Below are 25,685 nucleotides of genomic sequence, written 5' to 3'. Positions count from 1 at the left end.
GCTCCCGGCTCGCAGACTCCCACGGCAAGTAGCAAGCAGCAAAAGGCGTGGTAGCTGCGGCGGTGGAATGAGACAGTTGTCAACAGCTGGCGCAGCTGCCGCGCTGCGCACCGGGACTGGCGAGTACGCAGCCCAGGTACTGCCCCTTCCCAGTGACGTCTCTGCAGGGGGTTATAAAAGCCTTGTGCGCAGCTAACTCGCGAGCTGAGCAACCCGAACCGAGAGGTGCCCGCGAAACTGCAGGCGGCGGCAGCTGCAGCAAAGGCGAAGGAAAAATCTCCAGCTGGATACGGAGCTCCAGAATCCTGGCCATAGGCTCAGAACTTTTACAGGTCGCGCTGCAATGGGCCCCCACTTCGCTCCTAAGTCCTCACGCAGCACAGGGCTTTGCCTTTCCCGGCGGAGGAAGGGGAAATAGGAGCTGCAGGCAGCAGCAGGTGTATAAAGGCGGGGGATCTCTTGCTTCCTAGAACCGTGACCGGTGGAATTTCTTTCCCTTTTTCAGTTTAACGCAAGAGAGATGCTGTCTCCAGACTTCTGAACTCAAATGTCTCCTGCAGCTTGAAAGTGGAGGCATTCAGAGCCACCGCGGGCAGGCAGGCAGTGCATCCAGAAGCGTTTCTATTCTGAGCGCCAGTTCAGCTTTCAAAAAGAGTGCTGCCCAGAAAGAGCCTTCCACCCTCCTGTCTGGCTTAAGCAGGACCCTGAGCCCCAGGCGCCAGCCACGGGACTCTGCTGCAGAGTGGGGTTGTGTACAGATAGTAGGGCTTTACCGCCTAGCTTCGAAATGGATAACGTCCTCCCGGTGGACTCAGACCTCTCCCCAAACATCTCCACTAACACCTCGGAACCCAATCAGTTCGTGCAACCAGCCTGGCAAATTGTCCTTTGGGCAGCTGCCTACACGGTCATTGTGGTGACCTCTGTGGTGGGCAACGTGGTAGTGATGTGGATCATCTTAGCCCACAAAAGAATGAGGACAGTGACCAACTATTTTCTGGTGAACCTGGCCTTCGCGGAGGCCTCCATGGCTGCATTCAATACAGTGGTGAACTTCACCTATGCTGTCCACAACGAATGGTACTACGGCCTGTTCTACTGCAAGTTCCACAACTTCTTCCCCATCGCTGCTGTCTTCGCCAGTATCTACTCCATGACGGCTGTGGCGTTTGATAGGTGAGATTAGCCTTTGTGAAAAGGCGAGAAAGTTCTCATAGAGGACCATGGCATTGCTATGAGGTTTGGGGCTGGATGGGGTATGGGTCAAGGGGAAGATTGGCCACCCATGCTCTGAAGGTTTTTTTACTGATCAACTGAGTCATTTGTTGATGGGGAACTTCATCTTATCTATTTCAACTTTTTTCTCCTCTTTTTTACCCATCACTATCTGTCTTCCTTTCAACACACATCCCCCTTTTCTTCATTTAACTCCCCTTTCTTCATCTCTTCTCCACTCATCTGCCTGACACTTTCAACTTTTGCTTTGCTCCTTTCCATATATTCCTTCTCCCCTTTACCCTTGCAGGCTGCAAACAATACCTAGGGTTTCGACAAAGGACTAGACCCTGGATGGCGCTTTGGAAATTCCTCCAGGCCTGTTATTCTGTCAGACAGCCTCTTGTTGCCTTCCTGTTTTAAGTACACCTAGAGGATTCTGGGACTTTCTGCTCCCACTGCAACTCTCTAGTTTGTTGTTGTAGTTGTTGTTGTTGTTTGGTTGGTTGGTTCGTTGGTTTTTGCTTGTCTGTTTGTTTGTTTTGGATGTGAAACCGCATTTCATCAGTATCATAAGATACTGAGAATTCTAATGCAGTTTACTCTGTAATGCTAGGAATTCTCATTCAGAAATGAGAGACAGTTATGCTATCCTTAAAAAACTCCACGGATAGGGATCCAGGAAGCTTACCCAAGAGGTGTTCTAAATTTCTCCTGCAATGTAAAATGTATGTATTTAGCCTGTCTGTATCCACAGAGAAACATGCTTGGCAAAGGCAATTGAGAGCTCTTCCGTTCCTGCAACCAACAGTTTAGGGTTCCCGAAGCTGATTGAAAGTGAAAAGGTTGGCATTTCAAACACTGGGGCTGGTATTCTGGAATGAATGGCTCTTCAGGTAGCATGATGGAAAATTGATTATTGGAGCACAGCTCTATTGGTATTGTCTCCTTTGTGAGTATCTTAGGTCTCCAATGTGTATGTCTATGTGTGCACAGGTGTTAAATGTTTACCTGGGATGTGAAAGTATGCTTAAAACACCTATCACTGTGATCTTAAAATTGATTCTTTTGATGTCCTTCCTGAGATAACTAAATGTGAGAAACCCAAAGAAGGAGCTAGGAGAAAACTTCAAAAAAAATTTCCAAACTACTAACCCTCTTTGCGTAAAGATTGTTTATAACTTGCAATTTATTAGAAGTCTTTTTTAGCTCCTGTAGTCAATGAACACTTTTAAAATCAAGGAAATCTTCATTTCCATCCTTTGCAGTGGTGTCCAAATACTGATTTGTTAGTTCCATGTACATCTCTCTATATGCAGCTCCTATGTGCTTACTATGTTTTATGTAAAACAAATTGTGGAAAATCAGTTTGTATTTTAACTGTGGATGGTAAACCAATTACTCAAAGTGAGAGTGAAATGAATTATTTTACAAATTTATCTTTTGTACTACACTGGTTTTCAGATATTCAGTTTGCTGAAAGTGAGGTACACCTGTAAATCTTTCTGCATTAACATGCTCCTTTAATCTCATGACAGCTTCCTTAAACTTAAAAAAGTCGATAGCAAGATATATAAGTGAATATCAAGGTAGTGAAACCTGATGCCGTTTCAGCCTTACGAACACTGTCTTGATGCCCCCTAAATTAGAGGAGAAGTTTTTTGGGGGGTTTTGTTTGTTTGTTTGTTTTTTCTGCACTGGGGCTTTGCACAAGCTCTAGGAAGACCTGTCAGTCAGTGTAAGCTGGAGCATTCAGTAGCTGATGGAGCACCAGCAGACAGCTCTCTCCTTTTGGCTTACACAGAAACATGTTCTGCAACCCTGATCTTTCCTCTGGAACTTAGAAGATTAGAGGTGGGGATAAGAGTCACAGTCCGCACAGTGGATTAGGCAGGGAGCCAGATTTCCGCTCCATTGTTGTTTTTCTCTAGGTAAACCATCTCAGAGCCCTGACCCTCTGTGATACCTGCTTAGTGAGATCAAAAGGTCTCGGATGCCAGAGCTTTAGGAAATGACAGCAACAGGGAATGTCACCATGTTTCCAACATACAGATACAGCCCAGGGAGGTTATCAATGGCATGCCTAAGATTAGAGTTCAAGGTAGAATTAGAGATGAGGCTTCAGGTCTCTCTCTCCATGTCTGCCAAGTGCTCCTTCTGTCTTTTCTTGCTCAGCCTGGTGAGCACACTATAAACTCACCCCCTCAGGCCTTCCAATGAATGTATTTCCTGCATGTGTGGTCATCCATTCTCTCCCAAGAATGTATTGGAAAGAAAGGAGGGTTTAAGTCCTCTCCCTGTAAGTTATCTCTCTTTTCTCCAGCATGGAAATGCAGACTTAAGAGGAAATATTAAATCAGCTGTTTGTATATTCCTTGAATTTTTAACAGACAACCTTTGAATCAAGTCTTTAAAAATAACAGCAATGTGGTTTTCCCGATTGTAAAATTAAAACTGTTCACTGCAGAACACTTGGGAAACATGAAGACCACAAAAATCCAATCCCCCTTACCTAACCGACCAGAAGCAACACCTGCTAACATTTGAATTTCTCCTTTATGACTCTTACACTATATAATTGAGGTTAGATTCTATATAATTTTCTAGCCTACATTTTTCCATTGGTATTAATGAAAGACATTAATAACACCTTCCTGTGTTATTCAAAAGTTTTCAGAAACATAATCTTAATGGCTTCATACTATTCTATTATGTGAATATGCTATTATTATTTACGTGGTCATTTCTCTACTATTGTGTATTTAGGTGATTTCTAGATTTTTGCTATTATAATTAGTAATCTAAGGAATATTTATATATGATAATTTTGTATTGCCTTCTTGATTATTTTCTCAGGATAGATCCCAATAAGTAGAAGTACTACATCAAATAAAATGAATTTTTAAAAAGCTATATCTTCTCATTTTAAAGGATTTTCAAAGGAATTGTTGAGTCAAACTATCTTGGTAAACTTTGTCAAATTTCATATTAGAACCAAGATATATGCAGAGAAAAAACTTCAGTTGCAGATTGCAGTACTAATTTAAATGTTTCCTGTAGTCTTTCTACAGGAAAGGTGGGGTGGGGTCAGGGAAGGAAAAAAAGGGAGCGGGGAAAAGGAAGGGAAGATAGGAGAAGGAGAGGAGAGGGAAGGAAAGTGGGAGGTGGGAAGGGGATAGGAGAGGAGGGGAGGGAAGAAATATCTCCATTAGAAAGAATTTTATTTTTTGAAGGCAGTGTTTACCTAGAATTTAAAAATGTTTTAGAGACAAATATAGCTAAATAAGATCAGGTTTACCTCTATCTAAACTCCAACAAATACTAGGGATTTTAGCTATTGAAACTCTATAATTTCTCTGACTTAGAATTTAAAAATTCTTTACAACTATAAAACTAAAAGGTATATATGAAGTTTCATGAAATCTGAGGATGGGGGACACAGGTGATGACTCCCCCCTCAACACCCCTGTTACCCTAACCCCCATTTTCAGGAGTTGGTGACAATTACTGGTTCTATTATGATGCTCTGGCAAGTACTGTGGAGCAGAATCTAAGAAGGGAGTAGAGGAAGGGAAGCAATCTCCAAGCCCTGCAGGGAGCTGGGGAATGGGCAACAGATAACCTGATTTGAAACCACACACATAGCAACAGGAGCAACAGAGAGGTCCAGACAAGCACTGACCTGGTATCACTGCTTCTCTACCTGGTAGGGCAAGCATAATTTCAGCAAAATGAAAGGTAACAGTTGCTCACTCAGACTCCAAATAAAGATGGTCTCTCTGAGACCAAGAAATATAGTTATCCAGAGAGAGTAATGGTTGAAGGCAAAAGAGGAATTGAGCTAAGAGAGCTGATAATGTAAAAGAGGAACCTAAAACAAAAACATGAATAAATCACAAAAACTTTGTCCACTGAACTCACGTCTACACACTCTGTCCCAGCCATACTCAGCTACCAATTTAAATATCCTGCTTTCCAGGTCTCTATTAGACTTGCACTCTGTCCTTGAACTTTACCTTGTTGGTTGAACTGCAATCTCATTGTTTATCTCAGAGCAGTCTTTCCTCACCCCACCTGGAGGGGGAATTACATTCCAGGATCCTTTGCACTAATTCAGATGGCCCTGGAAACCCATTACCATGCACTGCTGTGATGCTGTGAATGGCCATTCACTAGAAGCTCATTGGCCACAACTGGCCCTGTCTTTTCCAATGTCAGCATTGATGTGGATCAAAATGGAGTTTGTTAATTCTCAGATGGTTCATTTAGATTTCAGGGCCTTTCTTCAAGAAGTTCAATGCCCACCTCTTCTCTGGAGCTGCTCCATTACACTCGCCACACTCTCTCCCTACTCCTGGGAGCCTGCAGTGTCCTGAATGGTCAAGAGTGTTACTTTTTTAAAAAACTGGAAGAAATCATAGTTTGAATTGGAGGCAAATAAAGAATAATTCTCAACATAAAAGCACATAGTACAAGCACAAGACACTGTTACTATTATTGTTGCTGAATTAGAATGAGGATCATGAGACAGAAACACCATCAAACTTAGATAAAGATATTCAGTCTATCAAGTGTTGATGCCATCAAGGTAAGGTGATGTTTCCTAACTCACAGCCTTGTTTCTTCCCTCAAAGGGCTATATATGAAGACAAATAAGACTGATTTAGAGGTAACTAAAATATAAGGTATTAAGTAAAATGTTTCATGTGGGTTGTACAGATATATTCTATAGGAGACAAGAGGAGGGACATCCTGCCCAGCAGTAACGAATGATCAAGGAAGACCTCAAGATAGGGCAATTGAGTTGGGCCTTGAAGATTAGATAAGATTTTTAGAGAAGATGATAAAAAAAAAAAAAAGAAATGATCTTTCAGGTAGAAGAAGCTGTATGACAGAAGCATGGAAGTCAAATGTTTTCTAAGTGCCTCAGGTCAACGACAGACTGATTCAACTGAAATGAATTCACAGGTGAATCAGGGAATGAATTGAGGAGTTTCCCGGAAGAAAATGAGAATACTCTATGTTGAATTTGACGTGAAAATATAACGATTAGTTGGAATGCCCGACAAGAAACTTGAGAAGTGAGGCTAGAGAATGACAAGCCAGGGATCAAAGAGACAATATCAGCACAGAATGGTAAGAGGAAATAAAATTAGATGGCAGTGAAGGGAATGGCCTCTTTCCTCATCCATCCATCCATCAAACCACTATTGAGCACTTACTGTGTGCCATATTCTGAGGCAGTAAGACATTGCCTTTGCCACTGTGTTCTCAGTCTTTGGAGATTAACAAGGTCACGAACAGCATATAACCCAATGCAATCAATGCCATGCAGAGGGAGCAGAGTTAGAGCAAAGAACTCCCTTGGGAATATGGGAAAGACTTCCTGGTAAAAGGAGAAGAAGAAGGAGAGGGAGAGCAGTAGGGGAGAGAGGAGGGAGGGGAGAGAAAAGAGAAGGAGGAGACAATGAAAGAGAATGAAGAGAAAGAAGAGGAGGAAAACGACAAAGAGGAAGAGGGGCAGCAAGGCACTTGGAAATGAATGTGGAGTTTTGTTTTTTAATTAACTTCAAGACCACTGGATTGGGAATACTCATAGTAATTTATTAATATCCATCATTTGGAAACTAGAAAGGAAGTTTTATGTTCATAAAATTGATAATGATATATTTTATTTATGTTCCCTCCAGTCCATTGTCTCATTTAATCTTCATGATGCCAATGAGGATTCTGTTTCAACCTGGAAGAGCGATTAGAAACAATTTCTTTTAGCATTGTCCTCCCACTCTCCACCCCCTCACAGCTTGAAGACCCATGCAATTTGCTTTTATGTGCCTTAGACATCTGCCTACATGCTCCTGCACTTGGTGGCTTTTGGATGATATCTCATTTAAGGAAAACTGTCATTGGAGGCAGAAAAGCAATGTAAGAGTCCTGTCACACAAGAGAAAATATTAGAGGCCTTTTTGACAATTTTCCACCCAAATAAAAGTTCAACCCCACAACTTTCCAAACAGGGAGGGCCATTGTAAGAGTACCAAACTCTGCTTAAATATTCTACTCTATTTTTCCCATTTGTTAAATTCAATAAATTATTAAATCATCACAAAATTCTTCCTTTTCTTGAAATGAAATCTGCCTCTTTGGTTTTGGACTATTCCTACTTGTCTCAGGCCTCTTCCATGTAGCAGGCTTTCCAGTAAGTATAAGGGTAAGGTATTAAGCTTCTATTTATCTTGAAGCATCCCCAACTCTGGTTAACTGTCCCTGGTTCCTCCAACTTTACATCATCATCATTAGTCTCTACTGATTATTTCCATTTGTTAATGGCCCTCTTAAAAGGAGATGACCAGAACGGAGTAACCTTACTACCATCACTCTGTCTAGCATCACCTAGACACCTAGGACTAGCATCCTCCCTAGTGACCTTGCTGTCCTCTTTGACTTAGCTCAGTGCTTATACTAAGATGCTGTCCTTGACCTGCAAGTCTGGCTGAGGTGTCCTTATATTTCCACAGCGTTTATCCCATGGTGTTGCAACTGTCTGTACCTTGTCTATCTCTCCCACACCTCCCTGCTTACTAGATTGCAAGCTCCATGAAAACAGGGATCCCTTATTTTGTTTCCTGTTCCCAGCACCTATCCAAGTGCCTGGCACAGAGTAGGTACTCATTAAAATGTGTGCGTCATGAGCAAACTGACCATGCTTCTCTTCGGCACACATCAGCCAAAATCTGAAAACCAGACCCGATGCCTCAAGCAGACCGTATAGTACACTTACGATGCTATGCCTTGATGCAAAAGAAAAACTGGGCCAAATTTCTGCCTACCATAAAGGTTTGTTACAAAATAGAATGCTTTTGATTCAGAACCCCTGTTCTAGAATAACAATGGCTTCTAACTCACACTTACTTCTTCCACACTCCAGTTGACTGAGCCCCACAGGATACCTGACCCACACCTTGCCACCCTCAACAGGTATTGTGGCCCAGGAAAGACTTCCGATTGGAGGAGGTGCTTATCATTTCCATCTTACCTCCTATCTACCCAGGCATACCAGAAACTCACAGAGATGAAAATGATAAGCACCTCCTCCATCTTATGGACCCTTCTCTGGCCTAACTGCTGTCAACTCCCTGGATTTTTCTCTAACACCCCCCACTAGCAGCAGGTGCACTCTCCCCTTTACTTGTCCTTGCTGAGGTGAAACCAGGAGAAATCTACCCTCTACCCAGCCCTCCAACTCCTGCATCCACAGTAGTTATCTGATTGTTCACACCATATTAAAATACCATAGACACAGGAAAATTCCAGCATGAAGTGGTGCATGTCAGGTCCCACGTATGTGAGACTGACTGGGGAACTGGCTTACATTGCCCCAAACTTATCTCTTGCCACCTTGAGAGACTTCAATTCCACCTCAGTGGAAGGGGAAATATGAAGCTCTCTGGATGAGGAGCACCAAAGATGAAGAGGTGCTTTATGATGACCTGGAGACATACTCATCAGCATGAGTTTTAATGCTACATATGAACTGCTCAAGGAAATTTGTCTAAGCAGCCCTGGGCCTGATCCCCTGCCCTTCTCTTGTATAGTTCTTAATCTACTTTCCAATTTAGCGTTATCACTATGTTTAATATTTGGGATTCCCTGTTGAGTGCCTTTCATGTCTTTTGTATGAGCGTACCCTTTAATAAACTTACTCCTAGCCTTTGGCAGTAGAATGGTTAGGAACAAGCCCAGGCGGTGGCTTCCAGTGCTGGTTCTACCACTTACTAGCTATGTGTACATATGCAAGGTGTTTAACCTATCTGGGTCCCCAGTTTCCCCAACTGATAAAATGGATATAATGAAACTTACCTTGTAGAAGGTAAGAAGAGGGAAAGATTTGAAAAGCCTGACATCCACTAAATACCACTAAAATACCAATTAATAGTAATTAATATTATGCTCTCTAGTAAACTCTGACACACAATTGTATCCATTATATGTGTCCATTCTTGTCTCAGCCTCCTCCTGGATTCCTTCTACATCAAGTACAATAGCTACAGGGTAAAACATTTATGTTCTTCCCCCAAAGATGGTAGTTTACAACTGTCCTGACTGGGTCAGCAAAACTCTTGCTAAATGCTTTTCAACATTCTTTTCACCTTTGGAAATGTGTACACAGTCTACCAGTAGTCCATCATTTGGATATGGTATATCATGGTCCAGAAAACCCAAATGTTTTCTTTTATGCCATCCCCTAAACATTCATTTCCAATCCTTTATGTCGCAAAGTCACCACCCTTATATGGAGTGAGCATCGTTGTTTAATATCGGAATGAGAATGTGTTCATTGCAAAAAGATCTTATAGCTGCATGAGTTTTAATTGATATTCAATTTGTTGAAGTTACAGTGTTTTTTAGCCTTTGAACATATTTTATAAATCGTGGAAGTTTTCTTATAAATCTAGTTTGTGTGCGTTAAAGTATGAAACATTCATTTGCCTTTGTTCTTTGACTAAAGCTCAATAAATCTTTAAACATGAGATAGAATACTTCCAACTAAATATTTGAATACCATTTTCAAACTTAATCAAATCAATCTTACATATTTTTATTAGCCACAATTTTTATAAGCTTAACAAATCAAATAATCTTTGAAAATGTAAGCAGTATTTATAAACTTGATTAATTAAATTCCTCTAAGCATTTCAAACTATACTCACAAATTTGATACATCTGGCTTTGTTAAAATCTTCAAATCCCTAACAGGAAGACTTACAAATAGAAGAAACAAAATCTTTCTCAGGACTTACTTAGTTCTTGTAAGACTAATAAATCAAAACTTCTAAATTTAGCATACAAATTCTCTTAAAGCATTTCAACCTCCTGAGAATTAAACTGATAAATTCAGGTTCTCCTGAGCATCCAAACATTGACTACAAAATTAATTCGTTAAATCCTCCTAGGTGTTACAATTAAAATTGCAAATCTTGCAAGTCAAATTCTCTAATATATCAGATTCTCATTTCCAACATCTTAAAAACAAATCACATACAAAGCAATGTATATTGATCACAAAACTCACTACTACACATGCACTACTTACATAGAAGTACCATTTCTTTATTGCCTACTTACTTTTTTAAAATGCCCTCTTAGAGTTACAAAGTTATACAAACAAAAGTGGCAGAATCATCTTCTCTGTAAGAGGCAGCTGAGGTTCTGGAATGAGGGGTTGATTTGGAGACCCAAATCTGGCTATGCCTCACAGGGGTCTTGCCCAGAGCTGCATCCTGATACCTGAGCCCCTCTCACGGTGGATTTCTGCCTGCCTGGTGCCTACAGAGTCCACTCATGCTTTTCCACTGGAATTGAGTTTTGTAGTTCCAGTGTAAATCCTTGACTGATTTGCATAGATGGAATCATGCACAGCCTCACCCCACCCCTAGTTTGCATCCTTTATCTACCTGATTAAAGTTAACTACATTCTACATTTTACCTTTTTATTGACATGAAAAAAATGACCAAAAAGAAAAAAGAATCACCACAAGACCTGGTCCTTAAGTTGCCTTTTTGAGATTTTGAGGTCATGAAAAATACGTGCCAGATTTTTTCTGGATGTATCCTATTTACCCACATAAATCATCAAAAATATTGTAGTATGTGTCGGGTTTAACAAAGCCAGGCTCTCAGTATGGTTCCAACCTGTACTCTTATAAAGAAGGTCTACAGGGCAGCTTTCTTTCCTCTTGGCATGAGGTCGTCAGTGGCAGGGACCTTCTTCCTGGAGCCTGAAAACCACCCAGTACCCTTGAATCCTCCAACTGGATGATTAGGATTCCTTTTTTAAATTAACTGGGTTTCCCCTTCAGGCTAGAGCCTTATGGCTTTTTCATAGCTCTAGGAGTGCTGGGTTTCTTCACCTTCCCTTCCACTTTATTGCCATTATTTCAGATAATAAAAAATAATCTGCAATGATACTCTGCCTTTACAGCTCAGCCCAGTGCCCTAAGCCACAGATGGACTGATGAGCAGCCACCTTCACAAATCACACAGCTGCCTGAGCTCATGAAGGGAGAGTGCTGAGCAGTCCTGCTAGCAACACCTCTGTTCTCTCTATCATAGAATATAATTGAGACACTAATTTGTAAAAACCTCATGTGCACATTGAGTGGCATGTGAGGAGATTAGGAGCATAAGCTTAAATACCCACTTTGTGTGATTTATTAATTTTATTTTACTGTGGAGAAACATCCACTTGAATAGTTAATATGTTTTCATAAAAGAATTTGTCTGACTCTGAAAATGTTTAAACAAAAGAAAACCCTACAAACAACTGAGATACTCTTCTAAACAGTCCCAGGGAGCCAAGGGGAAATTTCAAATGCCTTTAGAATTCATGATGGGAACAAAAATGAATGCAGCCCTGAGCTTGAAATACAACGAGTTAGCTCAACAACTTAGCTGGGCTCTTCAAACATGAGCTAGGAAGATAAAAGAGAAAACTTCATTGGAATTTTCATGATTTAACAAATTTCATTTTTTAAATTTGTTCCTGAAGTTCTTTTCTCTTCCCAGGTGGAATGATGAGGGGTCTGGAAGTTAATGTGTTAAAGATTCAGCTAGATTACCTGCCAAATCAAAGCCATCATAGGTTTTCAATGATCCAATTAGGACACTGTGATCCTAAGACTTTAGGCAGAATGCAAAGAAGGCATGGATACTATTTCCTTCGTTTTTGTTGGTTTCCCTCCAATAATGCTATAACCAGCTAGAGTCTGCATTGAGGCACTCCCCAATCCTGCTTCACAAATGCATGAACCCAAATTACTGCTCCATTCCCTTCACAGCCAATCCAATTTAGTAAGTTGAGTTGAACCAAGAGAAGAGCAGCTAATTAAAATCACACTAAGGTACGAACAATATGAACGTCTTTCTACCTCCAAGGTCCCATTTGTATCTTGAAATGGGAATGTGTTCATTCTAGTTACCTACTCCTTGAACAGGAAAGATTGTAGAGAATTAAAACAAACTTAGACCTCGTAGCTGTGCCAATATGGAATGTAAGAGGTGCCAGAGTTTAGGTAATACAGAAGTATCCATAGTTTGGCTTTCAAAAAATAGTCCCAGGTATCCACCAAGGGGTCTTCTGGAGGATACTGGGGGATGTGGGGGAGGTCTGTCACCATGAGCTGTCAAACTGCTGTTGAAAGATCTTTTCCTGTCACAGGCAGAATTATCTCTGCCCTGAGGTGCTAGTGCACTCTGCATTTGTTTCCGTATTTGCTTCCATCTTCTTCAGACTTCTTATAAGTCACTAATTGTCTTGATAAATATGTAATATCTTTACAACCTGGAAGGATGTTAAGAAGGGACTGGAATATATTCTCAGCCAGTCCAGTGGGTTGGGGTTAAGGGCAGCAGTAAAGTGCTGCTGAGATGGCCAAAGCAGATTCTTCACCTCTCCTGCATCTTCATCAATGAATTTGTGCTGTTTACAAATCCTGGAGTGAGGGCCAGTTTTCCAAGAGCTGGACTTTCTGCCAGGGTCTGTCTGGACCCACACGTCATCTGGAAGCTTTCATCCTTTTTTCTTTGTCTGCATCTTTCCTTTCTTTTTTTCTTTCTACACCTGGATAAAAATTCCTTGCTTCATTTCCTCCCAGTCCTTCCTCAGCATTTTGAAAATAGCACAGCTTCAATAAATGTCAATGACTGAAAATTGGAAATGAAACAGATGAAAACAAAAACTGCTGTATATAAAACAGTTGATGAGTACAGCAATAGAAAAAAAATGCAAATTACTAACATTCTGATTAAGCAGATGAGTCCAGAAGGATCCTGAAAGGATTCTTGAGGCTGTTCATTTAGGTAAGAACTTAAGCCACCTTTTTTTTTTTTCAAGAAAAATAACTTACTATTGAATATTACCTGCACAACTCCAATGTTTTTCTGATGACATTTTAGTTTAAATTATAGTTTAATATAGTTAAATTATAAATAAATCTTAAAATATTACATACTTATTAAAGAGAATTAGCAACTTACAAAAAAATAGTTTGAAGAAAAATAAATGTAAAATCAATGCTCATCTCACTGCCCAAGCACCGCTATTGACAATTCTTAGGAATTATTTCATGCCAAGACTTTCTTTCTTTCTTTCTTTCTTTTTTTTTTTTTTTTTGAGACAGAGTCTTGCTCTGTTGCCCAGGGTGGAGTAAAATGGCATGATCTCAGCTCACTGCAACCTCCGCCTCCCGGGTTCAAGCATTTCTCCTGCCTCAGCCTCCCGAGTAGCTGGGATTACAGGCGCGAGCCACCAAACCCAGCTAATTTTTGTATTTTTAGTAGAGATGGAGTTTCACCATGTTAGCCAGGATGGTGGTGATCTCTTGACCTCGTGATCCACCCGCCTCAACCTCCCAAAGTGCTGGGATTACAGGCGTGAGCCACTGTGCCCGGCCCAAGACTTTCTTTCTATGCATAGAATCTTCATAATTATAGTCCTATAGCATATACAATTTTATTTTTGTTTTACATAATAAAGTAAAATATATTTTATGTAATAAACTTTATAAGATCATGCCAAGTGGTACAAAGTATCATAATTTAAATAATCCCTCATGCTTAAACTCTGGGGGGTGTTTTGAGATTTTACTACAACATATAATTTGTCATCAATATGTTTCAGCAAAACTAGCACACATGGATGATTATTAGGATAAATTCTTAGAAGAAAAGTTGTTTGTTCAGAGTGTTAGCCATCTTAAGCCTTTTGCTTCATTCTGTTAAGCCACTCTTCAGAAAGCTTTAGTAATTTGCAGTGTGAATCAGAATATATAGATCCAACATATTGGAGTGTTCCTTTATCCATATTCCTAACAATTTTACAAAAATCTTTTCCAGTTTAAAAGATTAAAATGTTAGTTATGTTTGCACTTCTTACTAGTGAGTATATTTTAATATATTTGTTATTCCTTTGTATTTGTGAATTAATAGAGTTTTAAATTTAAATCTTAATTTTTAAATTCCATATTGAGTTGCAGAAACTGTATGTTGAGACTATATTAAAAGCTATAACCTTTTGATGGTCATGTGATGTAAAAATTTTTCATATTTCAGGTTCAAATGTTCATTTCTTTTTTGGTGTTTATTTTATATTATTTTATGTTGTTATGTCTATCTGCCTTTTCTTTTGTGCTTCCTCCCTTTGTTATTATGCTTAAAAAGACCTTCTTCAACTCAAAAGTAGGCAAATATGCATAAATAATTTCATTTACTGTACTTTTATAATTTAGTTGTTATTTAATATTCCACTCCAATAATTTAATATAGATTACCTCTTTTTTAAATGCCACATAAGTTTATCCTATTGTTCAAACACCATTTATTGATTGATCATTTCCCTACGGATTAGAAATATTACTTTTGTCTTACAATGAATTTTATTTATATGTAGACTTTCTTTTTTTTTTTTTTATTTTTTTTTATTATTATACTTTAGGTTTTAGGGTACATGTGCGCAATGTGCAGGTTTGTTACATATGTATCCATGTGCCATGTTGTTTTGCTGCACCCATTAACTCATCATTTAGCATTAGGTATATCTCCTAATGCTGTCCCTCCCCCCCCTCCCCCACCCCACAACAGTCCCCGGAGTGTGATGTTCCCCTTCCTGTGTCCATGTGTTCTCATTGTTCAGTTCCCACCTATGAGTGAGAACATGCAGTGTTTGGTTTTTTGTCCTTGTGATAGTTTACTGAGAATGATGTTTTCCAGTTTCATCCATGTCCCTACAAAGGACATGAACTCATCATTTTTTATGGCTGCATAGTATTCCATGGTGTATATGTGCCACATTTTCTTAATCCAGTCTATCGTTGTTGGACATTTGGGTTGGTTCCGAGTCTTTGCTATTGTGAATAGTGCCGCAATAAACATACGTGTGCGTGTGTCTTTATAGCAGCATGATTTATAGTCCTTTGGGTATATACCCAGTAATGGGATGGCTGGGTCAAATGGTATTTCTAGTTCTAGATCCCTGAGGAATCGCCACACTGACTTCCACCATGGTTGAACTAGTTTACAGTCCCACCAACAGTGTAAAAGTGTTCCTATTTCTCCACATCCTCTCCAGCACGTGTTCTTTCCTGACTTTTTAATGATGGCCATTCTAACTGGCGTGAGATGGTATCTCATTGTGGTTTTGATTTGCATTTCTCTGATAGCCAGTGATGATGAGCATTTTTTCATGTGTTTTTTGGCTGCATAAATGTCTTCTTTTGAGAAGTGTCTGTTCATGTCCTTTGCCCACTTATTGATGGGGTTGTTTGTTTTTTTCTTGTAAATTTGTTTGAGTTCACTGTAGATTCTGGATATTAGCCCTTTGTCAGATGAGTAGATTGCAAAAATTTTCTCCCATTCTGTAGGTTGCCTGCTCACTCTGATGGTAGTTTCTTTTGCTGTGCAGAAGCTCCTTAATTAGATCCCATTTGTCAATTTTGGCTTTTGTTGCCATTGCTTTTGGTGTTTTAGACATGAAGTCCTTGCCCACGCCTATGTCCTGAATGGTATTGCCTAGGTTTTCTTGTAGGATTTTAATGGTTTTAGGTCTAACATTTAAGTCTTTAATCCATCTTGAATTAATTTTTGTATAAGGTGTAAGGAAGGGATCCAGTTTCAGCTTTCTACATATGGCTAGCCAGTTTTCCCAGCACCATTTATTAAATAGGGAAGCCTTTCCCCATTTCTTGTTTTTGTCAGGTTTGTCAAAGATCAGATAGTTGTAGCTATGCGGCATCATTTCTGAGGGCTCTGTTCTGTTCCATTGATCTATGTCTCTGTTGTGGTACCAGTACCATGCTGTTTTGGTTACTGTAGCCTTGTAGTATAGTTTGAAGTCAGGTAGCATGATGCCTCCAGCTTTGTTCTTATGGCTTAGGATTGACTTGGCGATGCGGGCTGCTTTTTGGTTCCATATGAACTTTAAAGTAGTTTTTTCCAATTCTGTGAAGAAAGTCATTGGTAGCTTGATGGGGATGGCATTGAATCTATAAATTACCTTGGGCAGTATGGCCATTTTCACAATATTGATTCTTCCAACCCATGAGCATGGAATGTTCTTCCATTTATTTGTGTCCTCTTTTATTTCATTGAGCAGTGGTTTGTAGTTCTCCTTGAAGAGGTCCTTCACATCCCTTGTAAGTTGGATTCCTAGGTATTTTATTCTCTTTGAAGCAATTGTGAATGGGAGTTCACTCATGATTTGGCTCTCTGTTTGTCTGTGATTGGTGTACAAGAATGCTTGTGATTTTTGTACATTGATTTTGTATTCTGAGACTTTGCTGAAGTTGCTAATCAGCTTAAGGAGATTTTGGGCTGAGACGATGGGGTTTTCTAGATATACAATCATGTCATCTGCAAACAGGGACAATTTGACTTCCTCTTTTCCTAATTGAATACCCTTTATTTCCTTCTCCTGCCTGATTGCTCTGGCCAGAACTTCCAGCACTATGTTGAATAGGAGTGGTGAGAGAAGGCATCCCTGTCTTGTGCCAGTTTTCAAAGGGAATGCTTCCAGTTTTTGCCCATTCAGTATGATATTGGCTGTGGGTCTGTCATAGATAGCTCTTATTATTTTGAGATACGTCCCATCAATACCCAATTTATTGAGAGTTTTTAGCATGAAGGGTTGTTGAATTTTGTCAAAGGCCTTTTCTCCATCTGTTGAGATAATCATGTGGTTTTTGTCTTTGGTTCTGTTTATATGCTGGATTACATTTATTGATTTGCGTATGTTGAACCAGCCTTGCATCCCAGGGATGAAGCCCACTTGATCATGGTGTATAAGCTTTTTAATGTGCTGCTGGATTCGGTTTGCCAGTATTTTATTGAGGATTTTTGCATCAATGTTCATCAAGGATATTGGTCTGAAATTCTCTTTTTTGGTTATGTCTCTGCCAGGCTTTGGTATCAGGACGATGCTGGCTTCATAAAATGTGTTAGGGAGGATTCCTTCTTTTTCTATCGATTGGAATAGTTTCAGAAGGAATGGTACCAGTTCCTCCTTGGACTTCTGGTAGAATTCGGCTGTGAATCCATCAGGTCCTGGACTCTTTTTGGTTGGTAAGCTATTGATTATTGCCACAATTTCAGAACCTGTTATTGGTCTATTCAGAGATTCAACTTCTTCCTGGTTTAGTCGTGGGAGGGTGTATTTGTCGAGGTATTTATCCATTTCTTGTAGATTTTCTAGTTTATTTGCATAGACCTGTTTGTAGTATTCTCTGATGGTAGATTGTATTTCTGTGGGATCGGTGGTGATATCCTCTTTTTCATTTTTTATTGCATCTATTTGATTCTTCTCTCTTTTCTTCTTTATTAGTCTTGCCAGCGGTCTATCAATTTTGTTGATCTTTTCAAAAAACCAGCTCCTGGATTCATTAACTTTTTGAAGGGTTTTTTGTGTCTCTATTTCCTTCAGTTCTGCTCTGATTTTAGTTATTTCTAGCCTTCTGCTAGCTTTTGAATGTGTTTGCTCTTGCTTTTCTAGTTCTTTTAATTGTGATGTTAGGGTGTCAATATTGGATCTTTCCTGCTTTCTCTTGTGGGCATTTAGTGCTATAAATTTCCCTCTACACACTGCTTTGAATGTGTCCCAGAGATGCTGGTATGTTGTGTCTTTGTTCTCGTTGGTTTCAAAGAACATCTTTATTTCTGCCTTCATTTCATTATGTACCCAATAGTCATTCAGGAGCAGGTTGTTCAGTTTCCATGTAGTTGAGCGGTTTTGAGTGAGTTTCTTAATCCTGAGTTCTAGTTTGATCGCACTGTGGTCTGAGAGACAGTTTGTTATAATTTCTGTTCTTTTACATTTGCTGAGGAGACCTTTACTCCCAATTATGTGGTCAATTTTGGAATAGGTGTTGTGTGGTGCTGAAAAAAATGTATATTCTGTTGATTTGGGGTGGAGAGTTCTGTAGATGTCTATTAGGTCCACTTTGTGCAGAGCTGAGTTCAATTCCTGGATATCCTTGTTAACTTTCTGTCTCGTTGATCTGTCTAATGTTGACAGTGGGGTGTTAAAATCTCCCATTATTATTGTGTGGGAGTTTAAGTCCCTTTGTAGGTCACTCAGGACTTGCTTTATGAATCTGGGTGCTCCTGTGTTGGGTGTATATATATTTAGGATAGTTAGCTCTTCTTGTTGAATTGATCCCTTTACCATTATGTAATGGCCTTCTTTGTCTCTTTTGATCTTTGTTGGTTTAAAGTCTATTTTATCAGAGACTAGGATTGCAACCCTTGCCTTTTTTTGTTCTCCATTTGCTTGGTAGATTTGCCTCCATCCCTTTATTTTGAGTCTATGTGTGTCTCTGCATGTGAGATGGGTTTCCTGAATACAGCACACTGATGGGTCCTGACTCCTTATCCAGTTTGCCAGTCTGTGTCTTTTAATTGGAGCATTTAGCCCATTTACATTTAAAGTTAATATTGTTATATGTGAATCTGATCCTGTCATTATGATATTAGTTGGTTATTTTGCTTGTTAGTTGATGCAGTTTCTTTCTAGCCTCGATGGTCTTTACAATTTGGCATGTTTTTGCAGGGGCTGGTACCGGTTGTTCCTTTCCATGTTTAGTGCTTCCTTCAGGAGCTCTTTTAGGGCAGGCCTGGTGGTGACAAAATCACTCAGCGTTTGCTTGTCTGTAAAGTATTTTATTTCTCCTTCACTTATGAAGCTTAGTTTGGCTGGATATGAAATTCTGGGTTGAAAATTCTTTTCTTTAAGAATGTTGAATATCGGCCCCCACTCTCTTCTGGCTTGTAGAGTTTCTTCCGAGAGATCAGCTGTTAGTCTGATGGGCTTCCCTTGGTGGGTAACCCAACCTTTCTCTCTGGCTGCCCTTAACATTTTTTCCTTCATTTCAACTTTGGTGAATCTGACAATTATGTGTCTTGGAGTTGCTCTTCTCAAGGAGTATCTTTGTGGCGTTCTCTGTATTTCCTGAATCTGAATGTTGGCCTGCCTTGCTGGATTGGGGAAGTTCTCCTGGATAATATCTTGCAGAGTGTTTTCCAACTTGATTCCATTCTCCTCGTCATTTTCAGGTACACCAATCAGACGCAGGTTTGGTCTTTTCACATAGTCCCAAATTTCTTGGAGGCTTTGTTCATTTCTTTTTATTCTTTTTTCTCTAAACTTCCCTTCTCTCTTCATTTCATTCATTTCATCTTCCATCAGCGATATCCTTTCTCCAGTTGATCGCATCGGCTACTGAGGCTTCTGCAATCTTTACGTAGTTCTCGATACTTGGCTTTCAGCTCCATCAGCTCCTTTAAGCCCTTCTCTCCATTGGTTATTCTAGTTATCCATTCGTCTAATTTTTTTTCAAAGTTTTTAACTTCTTTGCTATTGTTTTGAATTTCCTCCCATAGCTCGAGTTAGTTTGATCGTCTGAAGCCTTCTTCTCTCAACTCATCAAAATCATTCTCCATCCAGCTTTGTTCCGTTGCTGGTGAGGAACTGGGTTCCTTTGGAGGAGGAGAGGTGCTCTGCTTTTTAGAGTTTCCAGTTTTTCTGCTCTGTTTTTTCCCCATCTTTGTGGTTTTATCTACTTTTCATCTTTGATGATGGTGATGTACAGATGGGTTTTTGGTGTGGATGTCCTTTCTGTTTGTTAGTTTTCCTTCTACCGGACAGGACCCTCAGCTGCACGTCTGTTGGATTTTACTAGAGGTCCACTCCAGACCCTGTTTGGCTGGGTGTCAGCAGCGGTGGCTGCAGAACAGCGGATTTTTGTGAGACCACAAATTCAGCTGTCTGATAGTTCCTCTGGAAGTTTTGTATCAGAGGAGTACCCGGCTGAGTGAGGTGTCAGTCTGTCCCTACTGGGGGGTGCCTCCCAGTTAGGCTGCTCAGGGGTCAGGGACCCACTTTAGGAGGCAGTCTGTCCGTTCTCAGATCTCCAGCTGTGTGCTGGGAGAACCACTACTCTCTTCAAAGCTGTCAGTCAGACAGGGACATTTAAGTCTGCAGAGGTTCCTGCTGAATTTTTGTTTGTCTGTGCCCTGCCCCCAGAGGTGGAGCCTACAGAGGCAGGCAGGCCTCCTTGAGCTGTGGTGGGCTCCACCCAGTTCGAGCTTCCTGGCTGCTTTGTTTACCTAAGCAAGCCTGGGCAATGGGGGGCGTCCCTCCCCCAGCCTCGCTGCCACCTTGCAGTTTGATCTCAGACTGCTGTGCTAGCAATCAGCGAGACTCCTTGTGCATAGGACCTTCAGAGCCAGGTGCGGGACACAATCTCCTAGTGTGCCATTTTCCAGGCCCGTTGGAAAAGCGCAGTATTAGGGTGGGACTGACCCGATTTTCCAGGTGCCATCTGTTACCCCTTTCTTTGACTGGGAAAGGGAACTCCCTGACCCCTTGCGCTTCCCAAGTGAGGCAATGCCTCGCCCTGCTTCGGCTCGCGCATAGTGTGCTTCACCGACTGTCCTGCACCCACTGTTTCGCACTCCCTAGTGAGATGAAACCGGTACCTCAAACAGAAATGCAGAAATCACCCGTCTTCTGTGTCACTCAGGTTGGGAGCTGTAGACTGGAGCTGTTCCTGTTCGGCCATCTTGGCTCCACCCCTATATGTAGGCTTTCTCTGATCTATCTACTTTGTTGACTATTTCTTTAATCGTATCAACATGCATATATGCTTCCTGATAAATTCTGGATTCATAATCTAAAACACCCCTATGGATAAGTCCTGTTGAAATTTTTACTGGAAATACAATAGATGCATTAAATTCAGAAATTAGCCTTGGAAAGAATTATTAGCATATCAAGTTTTTTTTCAGTGTGTGAACGTGATGCATAGTCTATGTAGTCGAGCTTTTAATACGCTTTCTTTATAGTTTTTTACATTTTTCTTCTATAGATCCCACACATTTTTTTAAAAGTTTTATTATACATTGCATAATACATAATATAGAAGCTAATGTATATCATATTACAACATATGTTGTATATAAATTATATATATATATTTAACATTTTTTATTGCTAATGAAAATACAATATTTCCCCTTGGTTTTTTTTCTAATGGATTATTATTGGTGTACTAGAAGGCTATTGATTTTTTAATAGTTATTTTGAAACCAGCTATCTTAATAAGTCCTGCAATTCAATTGAAGTTCTAATGATTTTTCTGGTTTTTTTTTCTCAGGTTTTCCTCAGATAATGGCATAGTCTATAAATCATTATCACCTTTAATCTTACATCTAGTGTCTGTGTCCTTTACTTTTTTATTAGATCTTTTAGAATAAGTTAATTAAAACTCATGATCATAAGCACCTTTTTTTAACCTGTGATGGTAATGTTTCTCTTAATATAATTTTTAAATATGTTGCCCATTGGCTTAAGACAGACATTTTAAAATTACATTATTTAATTTCTAGTTTACGAAGAGATTTAGTCAAATCTAGATACTTAATTTGCCAATTGTGTTTTTGGCATCTATGAATACATTTTTTCCTATTGCCTACTTTCCTAATCTTCAACTGTTCTGGAACTCCTAGAATAAACAATACCTGATCTTGTGCTTTGTCCTTTTAGCACACTACTAGATTTACTTGCTAACATTTCATTACGTTTTTGCATCCTTGCTATAAAATACAACTCACATAAGCTCTAATTTTTTAATGCTGTCTTTTCAAGTTTAGGTTTAGGGCCATGAATAAATGAAATAAGTATTTTCTAAAATTCTGTTGGCTGAAATAAGCGAACTTCAGTGAGAAGCTGTTCTTCCAACCAATTTCCTAAATAATATCAATTCCTTATTTTTCTCTGTTTACTCATCACGCAGTAGCACAGGACTTTTGCTGAGCCTTTCAGGTGAAGCAAAAGAATAAAAGAAATAACACAATACGTTATTGAGACAGAAAACTAATGGGAATGGAGTCTTCACAGTAGTTTGAGGATTTTACCCCCTCAGCTTAAGGGCTCTGCCAGAAAATGATATAAATGCAGAGAAAGAACCCCAGCTGTGTACTCCTTTCTGGGGTGATCAAGGCAAAAGCCAGCTTTGGACAGAGCAGGGGAGGGACTACTGCAGCGGTTCTCAGTGAGCAGAACTTCGGTGCTCCATCTTTTTCCTGCCGTAGTACACGGTTTCCCCAGGAGACACATCCTCATGGGCACAGATTTTGACAAAACCCAGGGAAACATAACAGATAAGCAAAGTATAGCAATGCAGACCTTTTCACTTGGCTGTGCATTTTGTAAGACATTTGACAAGACTGTGATTAATATAGCTGTTGATTTAGGGATCTCAATAATTAACTTTTTTAGAGAAAAAACATAGATAAATGTGGCAATTTTAAAAAATTAAACTTTTCTTTTAAAACACTAAGTTTCATTTTTTCCAGGCTCTCCCTTCCCATGAACTATACAAGTAAGACAAGCAAGTAGATACTATTGAAGAAGAAATAGAAATAAATCTTACTTTGTGCCTCTAATGTGTTCTTATTGCATATAAGTTATTGGTTTCTAACGTTATTTTTAATACAAGCCAAGTTTGGCACATTTTCTTTTTATCATGACTTTGCTTTATTGTTATCTTCTACTGACACTGAACACACTCATGCTTGTAAATGTAGATCTAAATATTTCTAGAGCTCCTACATCATATATACCTGAGCTTCAGGGATACAATAGCAAGAATCAAACATGATTTCTGCCCTCCAGGAGCTTACAGTCAATTGGGAGAAGTAAGTATTAATAAGACATTAATCCAATGATTATTCACATCATTGTATAATTATAAACTGTCTTAAGAGCTAGTAAAGAACATTAATGCTATGAGAGTACAGAAATACATCGCTTAACAATGGGGATACATTCTGAGAAATGCGTCATTGGGTGATTTTGTCATTGTGCAAACATCATGAACAATGTGTAAGAACTTACACAAATCTAGATGGTATAGCCTACGATACACTTAGGCTATATATGGAATACCCTGTTACTCCTTGACTATAAACCTGTACAGCATGTAATTGTACTAAATACTGTAGGCAATTTGGAACACAATGGTAAGTTTTTGTCTATCCAAACATACCAACCCATAGAAAAGGTAATGTGTTGTGCTACGACATCACTAGGCAATAACAATCTTTCAGCTCCATTATAAACTCATGGAACCACCATCATATACTTAGTCTGTTATTGACTGAAACATTGTTTTGTGGCGCATGGCTGTATATGAAAATTCACACTGTCAGTATGGTTCAGGGCTGAGATCTAAAGGAAGAGCGAGAGTTCAGGGTGAGAGTGTCAGGGGTGGGCATTGTGGCAGATGCTATAGATTGACCACATACAAGCCATTTACAGTTGCCTCCCCTTTGCCGTCCCCTACTAGTGATGCTGTCCACATCCCAGCCTTCCTTGCGGGGAGCACAGGCCATGAGACAAATTTTGGGACAGTGGGGGTACAGGAGAAGTCCCTAGGTTGAGCATCTCTTCCTGAATAAAAAGGCAACAGCCACAAGGAGAAATGCTTTTTCACTCTTAGCTTTCCCCCTTCTTGCTGTCTGAAACACAGGCGAGAGGCCTGGAGAAGAACACCAGGTTTCATCTGTGAGAACAAGCCCTGTCTAATCCTTAGCCCAAACTAAGGACTGTGGATCAGAAAGTTAGAAAGTACCTGGAATTCCCTTGAGTATATCACTGATCCACAGACCAGCTCTAAACTGACTAGCTCTGGGCTTCTTGTTAAGAAAAGCAATGAAACCTCTAGTTCTTTGAGTACTTAATAAACAGATGTTCTGTTATTTGTAACCAAATATAGTCTTAGCTAATTAAGAAGAGTGAGGTCAGGTTGGGAGGAAAGAATTGTAAACAAGTTAACTGCATTTATGAAAACCCTGGGCAGGAGGAAGCATGACTCCTTGGAAGATCAAATACTTTTTATTTATACTTTCCATCTCTTACACTAAAAATTTATCCATGAATAAAATTAAAACAAAAAGGGAAGAAACATAAAATCACAACTTATAAGCACTATGGTAATTAATTACCACCCCAACTATTAATGGAGCCTCAGTAACAGAAACTCACTGCAGGCTGGAGTTCAACTAGATAGTCTGAGCATTATTGGAATTTGACACTATGAATTCATCATTTATTTCATACTCAGAAGAGCAAATGAATGAGAGTGACATGACCATAGGGATAATGTTAAATCCACTATGGTTTTTAAAAATAATTCTAATATCTCATTTTATATGGGGAAAGATAAATTAATTTTAACATCAGACAGTTAAGAACCCATGGTCTGGAGTATGTTTTCTTTGTCATTTTTTTTCCCCTTAATGAACTTGCTTAGATTATATTTCCTTTTTTTTCTTTTTAAATTATTTTCTAAATGTTTTTAAAGGAAATTTTGGAAAGAAGCTTTTCAAAATGATCACTCAATTTTTAAATTCATATTTGTTTTTGAGGCTAATAAAATTAAGAGGAGTGGAGAATGTTGAAGAGTGGGGAAGAAACAATTGGTAATGATTCCAAATAGGAAGTTATTATGATATTGAGGCAAAGTATTATTCAAAGCATAGGACTGGGGAAACAAGATTCCAGAGATTTGGGGGTGGAATTGGATGATTTAGTAGGCCATTAGATATTTGCAAGGGAGTAAAGAGTTAGAAATGAGCATGTGGAAGAAGCTAAATCTTCTCCCAGTTTACCAACTTGGCAGACTGCTGGACAGATGGTTAAATCAGGAACACGGAGCAGGTTGTAAAAGAGCATCTACATATTCACTGTAAAATGTCTACAATATCCACTGTAGAAATTCAACAGTTATTTATTAAGCCTCTGCTGTATCAGTTATATATTGCCACAATAATGTGTAACAAACAACCACATGACCTCAGCAGTATACGATTAACTATTATTTAGTTCATTAGTTTGGAGCATTCAGTGAATTTGGGCTGTGCTTGTCTGAATCTTGTCTGGGCTCACTCACATGCCTGGGGCCAACCAGCTGCCAACTGATATAATCTGGGCCCTGGAGGGATGACTGGGGCCACTCGGCTCTGCTCCACATGCAATTCATGCTTCCACAGGCTAGCTAAGGTATGCTGTCATGGTTATCCTATCACAGCAGGATAATTTTGGATTTGAAAAGTGCAAAAGGCACACAGACACATGCAAGCACCTTCTCAAGTCTATGCTTGTGTCACATCTAATACCTCCCACTGGCCAAAGCAAGTGCTACAACCAGACCAGATTTAATGTAGGGGAACTATATTCTACCTCTTCAGTGACAAGAACTGCAAACACTCATAGAAAAGGGCAAGTATACAGAGAGGGATAAATAGTTGGGACCATTAATGTAATTAATGCACACATCAACTATATGCCAGTATTGTTCTAGATTCTAAGGATACAGCAAAGAACAATAAAGCCCTTATTCTCCATTTAGAGTGATAGACAC

The 25,685-nt window shown here is 39.6% G+C and overlaps 1 protein-coding gene across 1 annotated transcript in view; it reads left to right on the top strand.

The window, feature by feature from the left end:
• The first annotated feature begins 201 nt into the window (after positions 1-201).
• TACR1 (tachykinin receptor 1) overlaps positions 202-25,685 on the top strand; it is a 174,615-nt gene continuing 149,131 nt past the window's right edge. The window contains exon 1 of the mRNA XM_032177417.1: positions 202-1,176. Coding sequence (XP_032033308.1) covers positions 788-1,176 — 389 coding nt within the window. The 5' untranslated portion in view covers positions 202-787. The remainder of the gene's footprint in view (positions 1,177-25,685) is intronic.

Source organism: Hylobates moloch, unplaced genomic scaffold (genome assembly GCF_009828535.3).
Source record: "Hylobates moloch isolate HMO894 unplaced genomic scaffold, HMol_V3 SCAFFOLD_15, whole genome shotgun sequence".
Taxonomy (NCBI): Eukaryota; Metazoa; Chordata; class Mammalia; order Primates; family Hylobatidae; genus Hylobates; species Hylobates moloch.
This window is presented reverse-complemented; position numbering and strand designations above follow the sequence as displayed.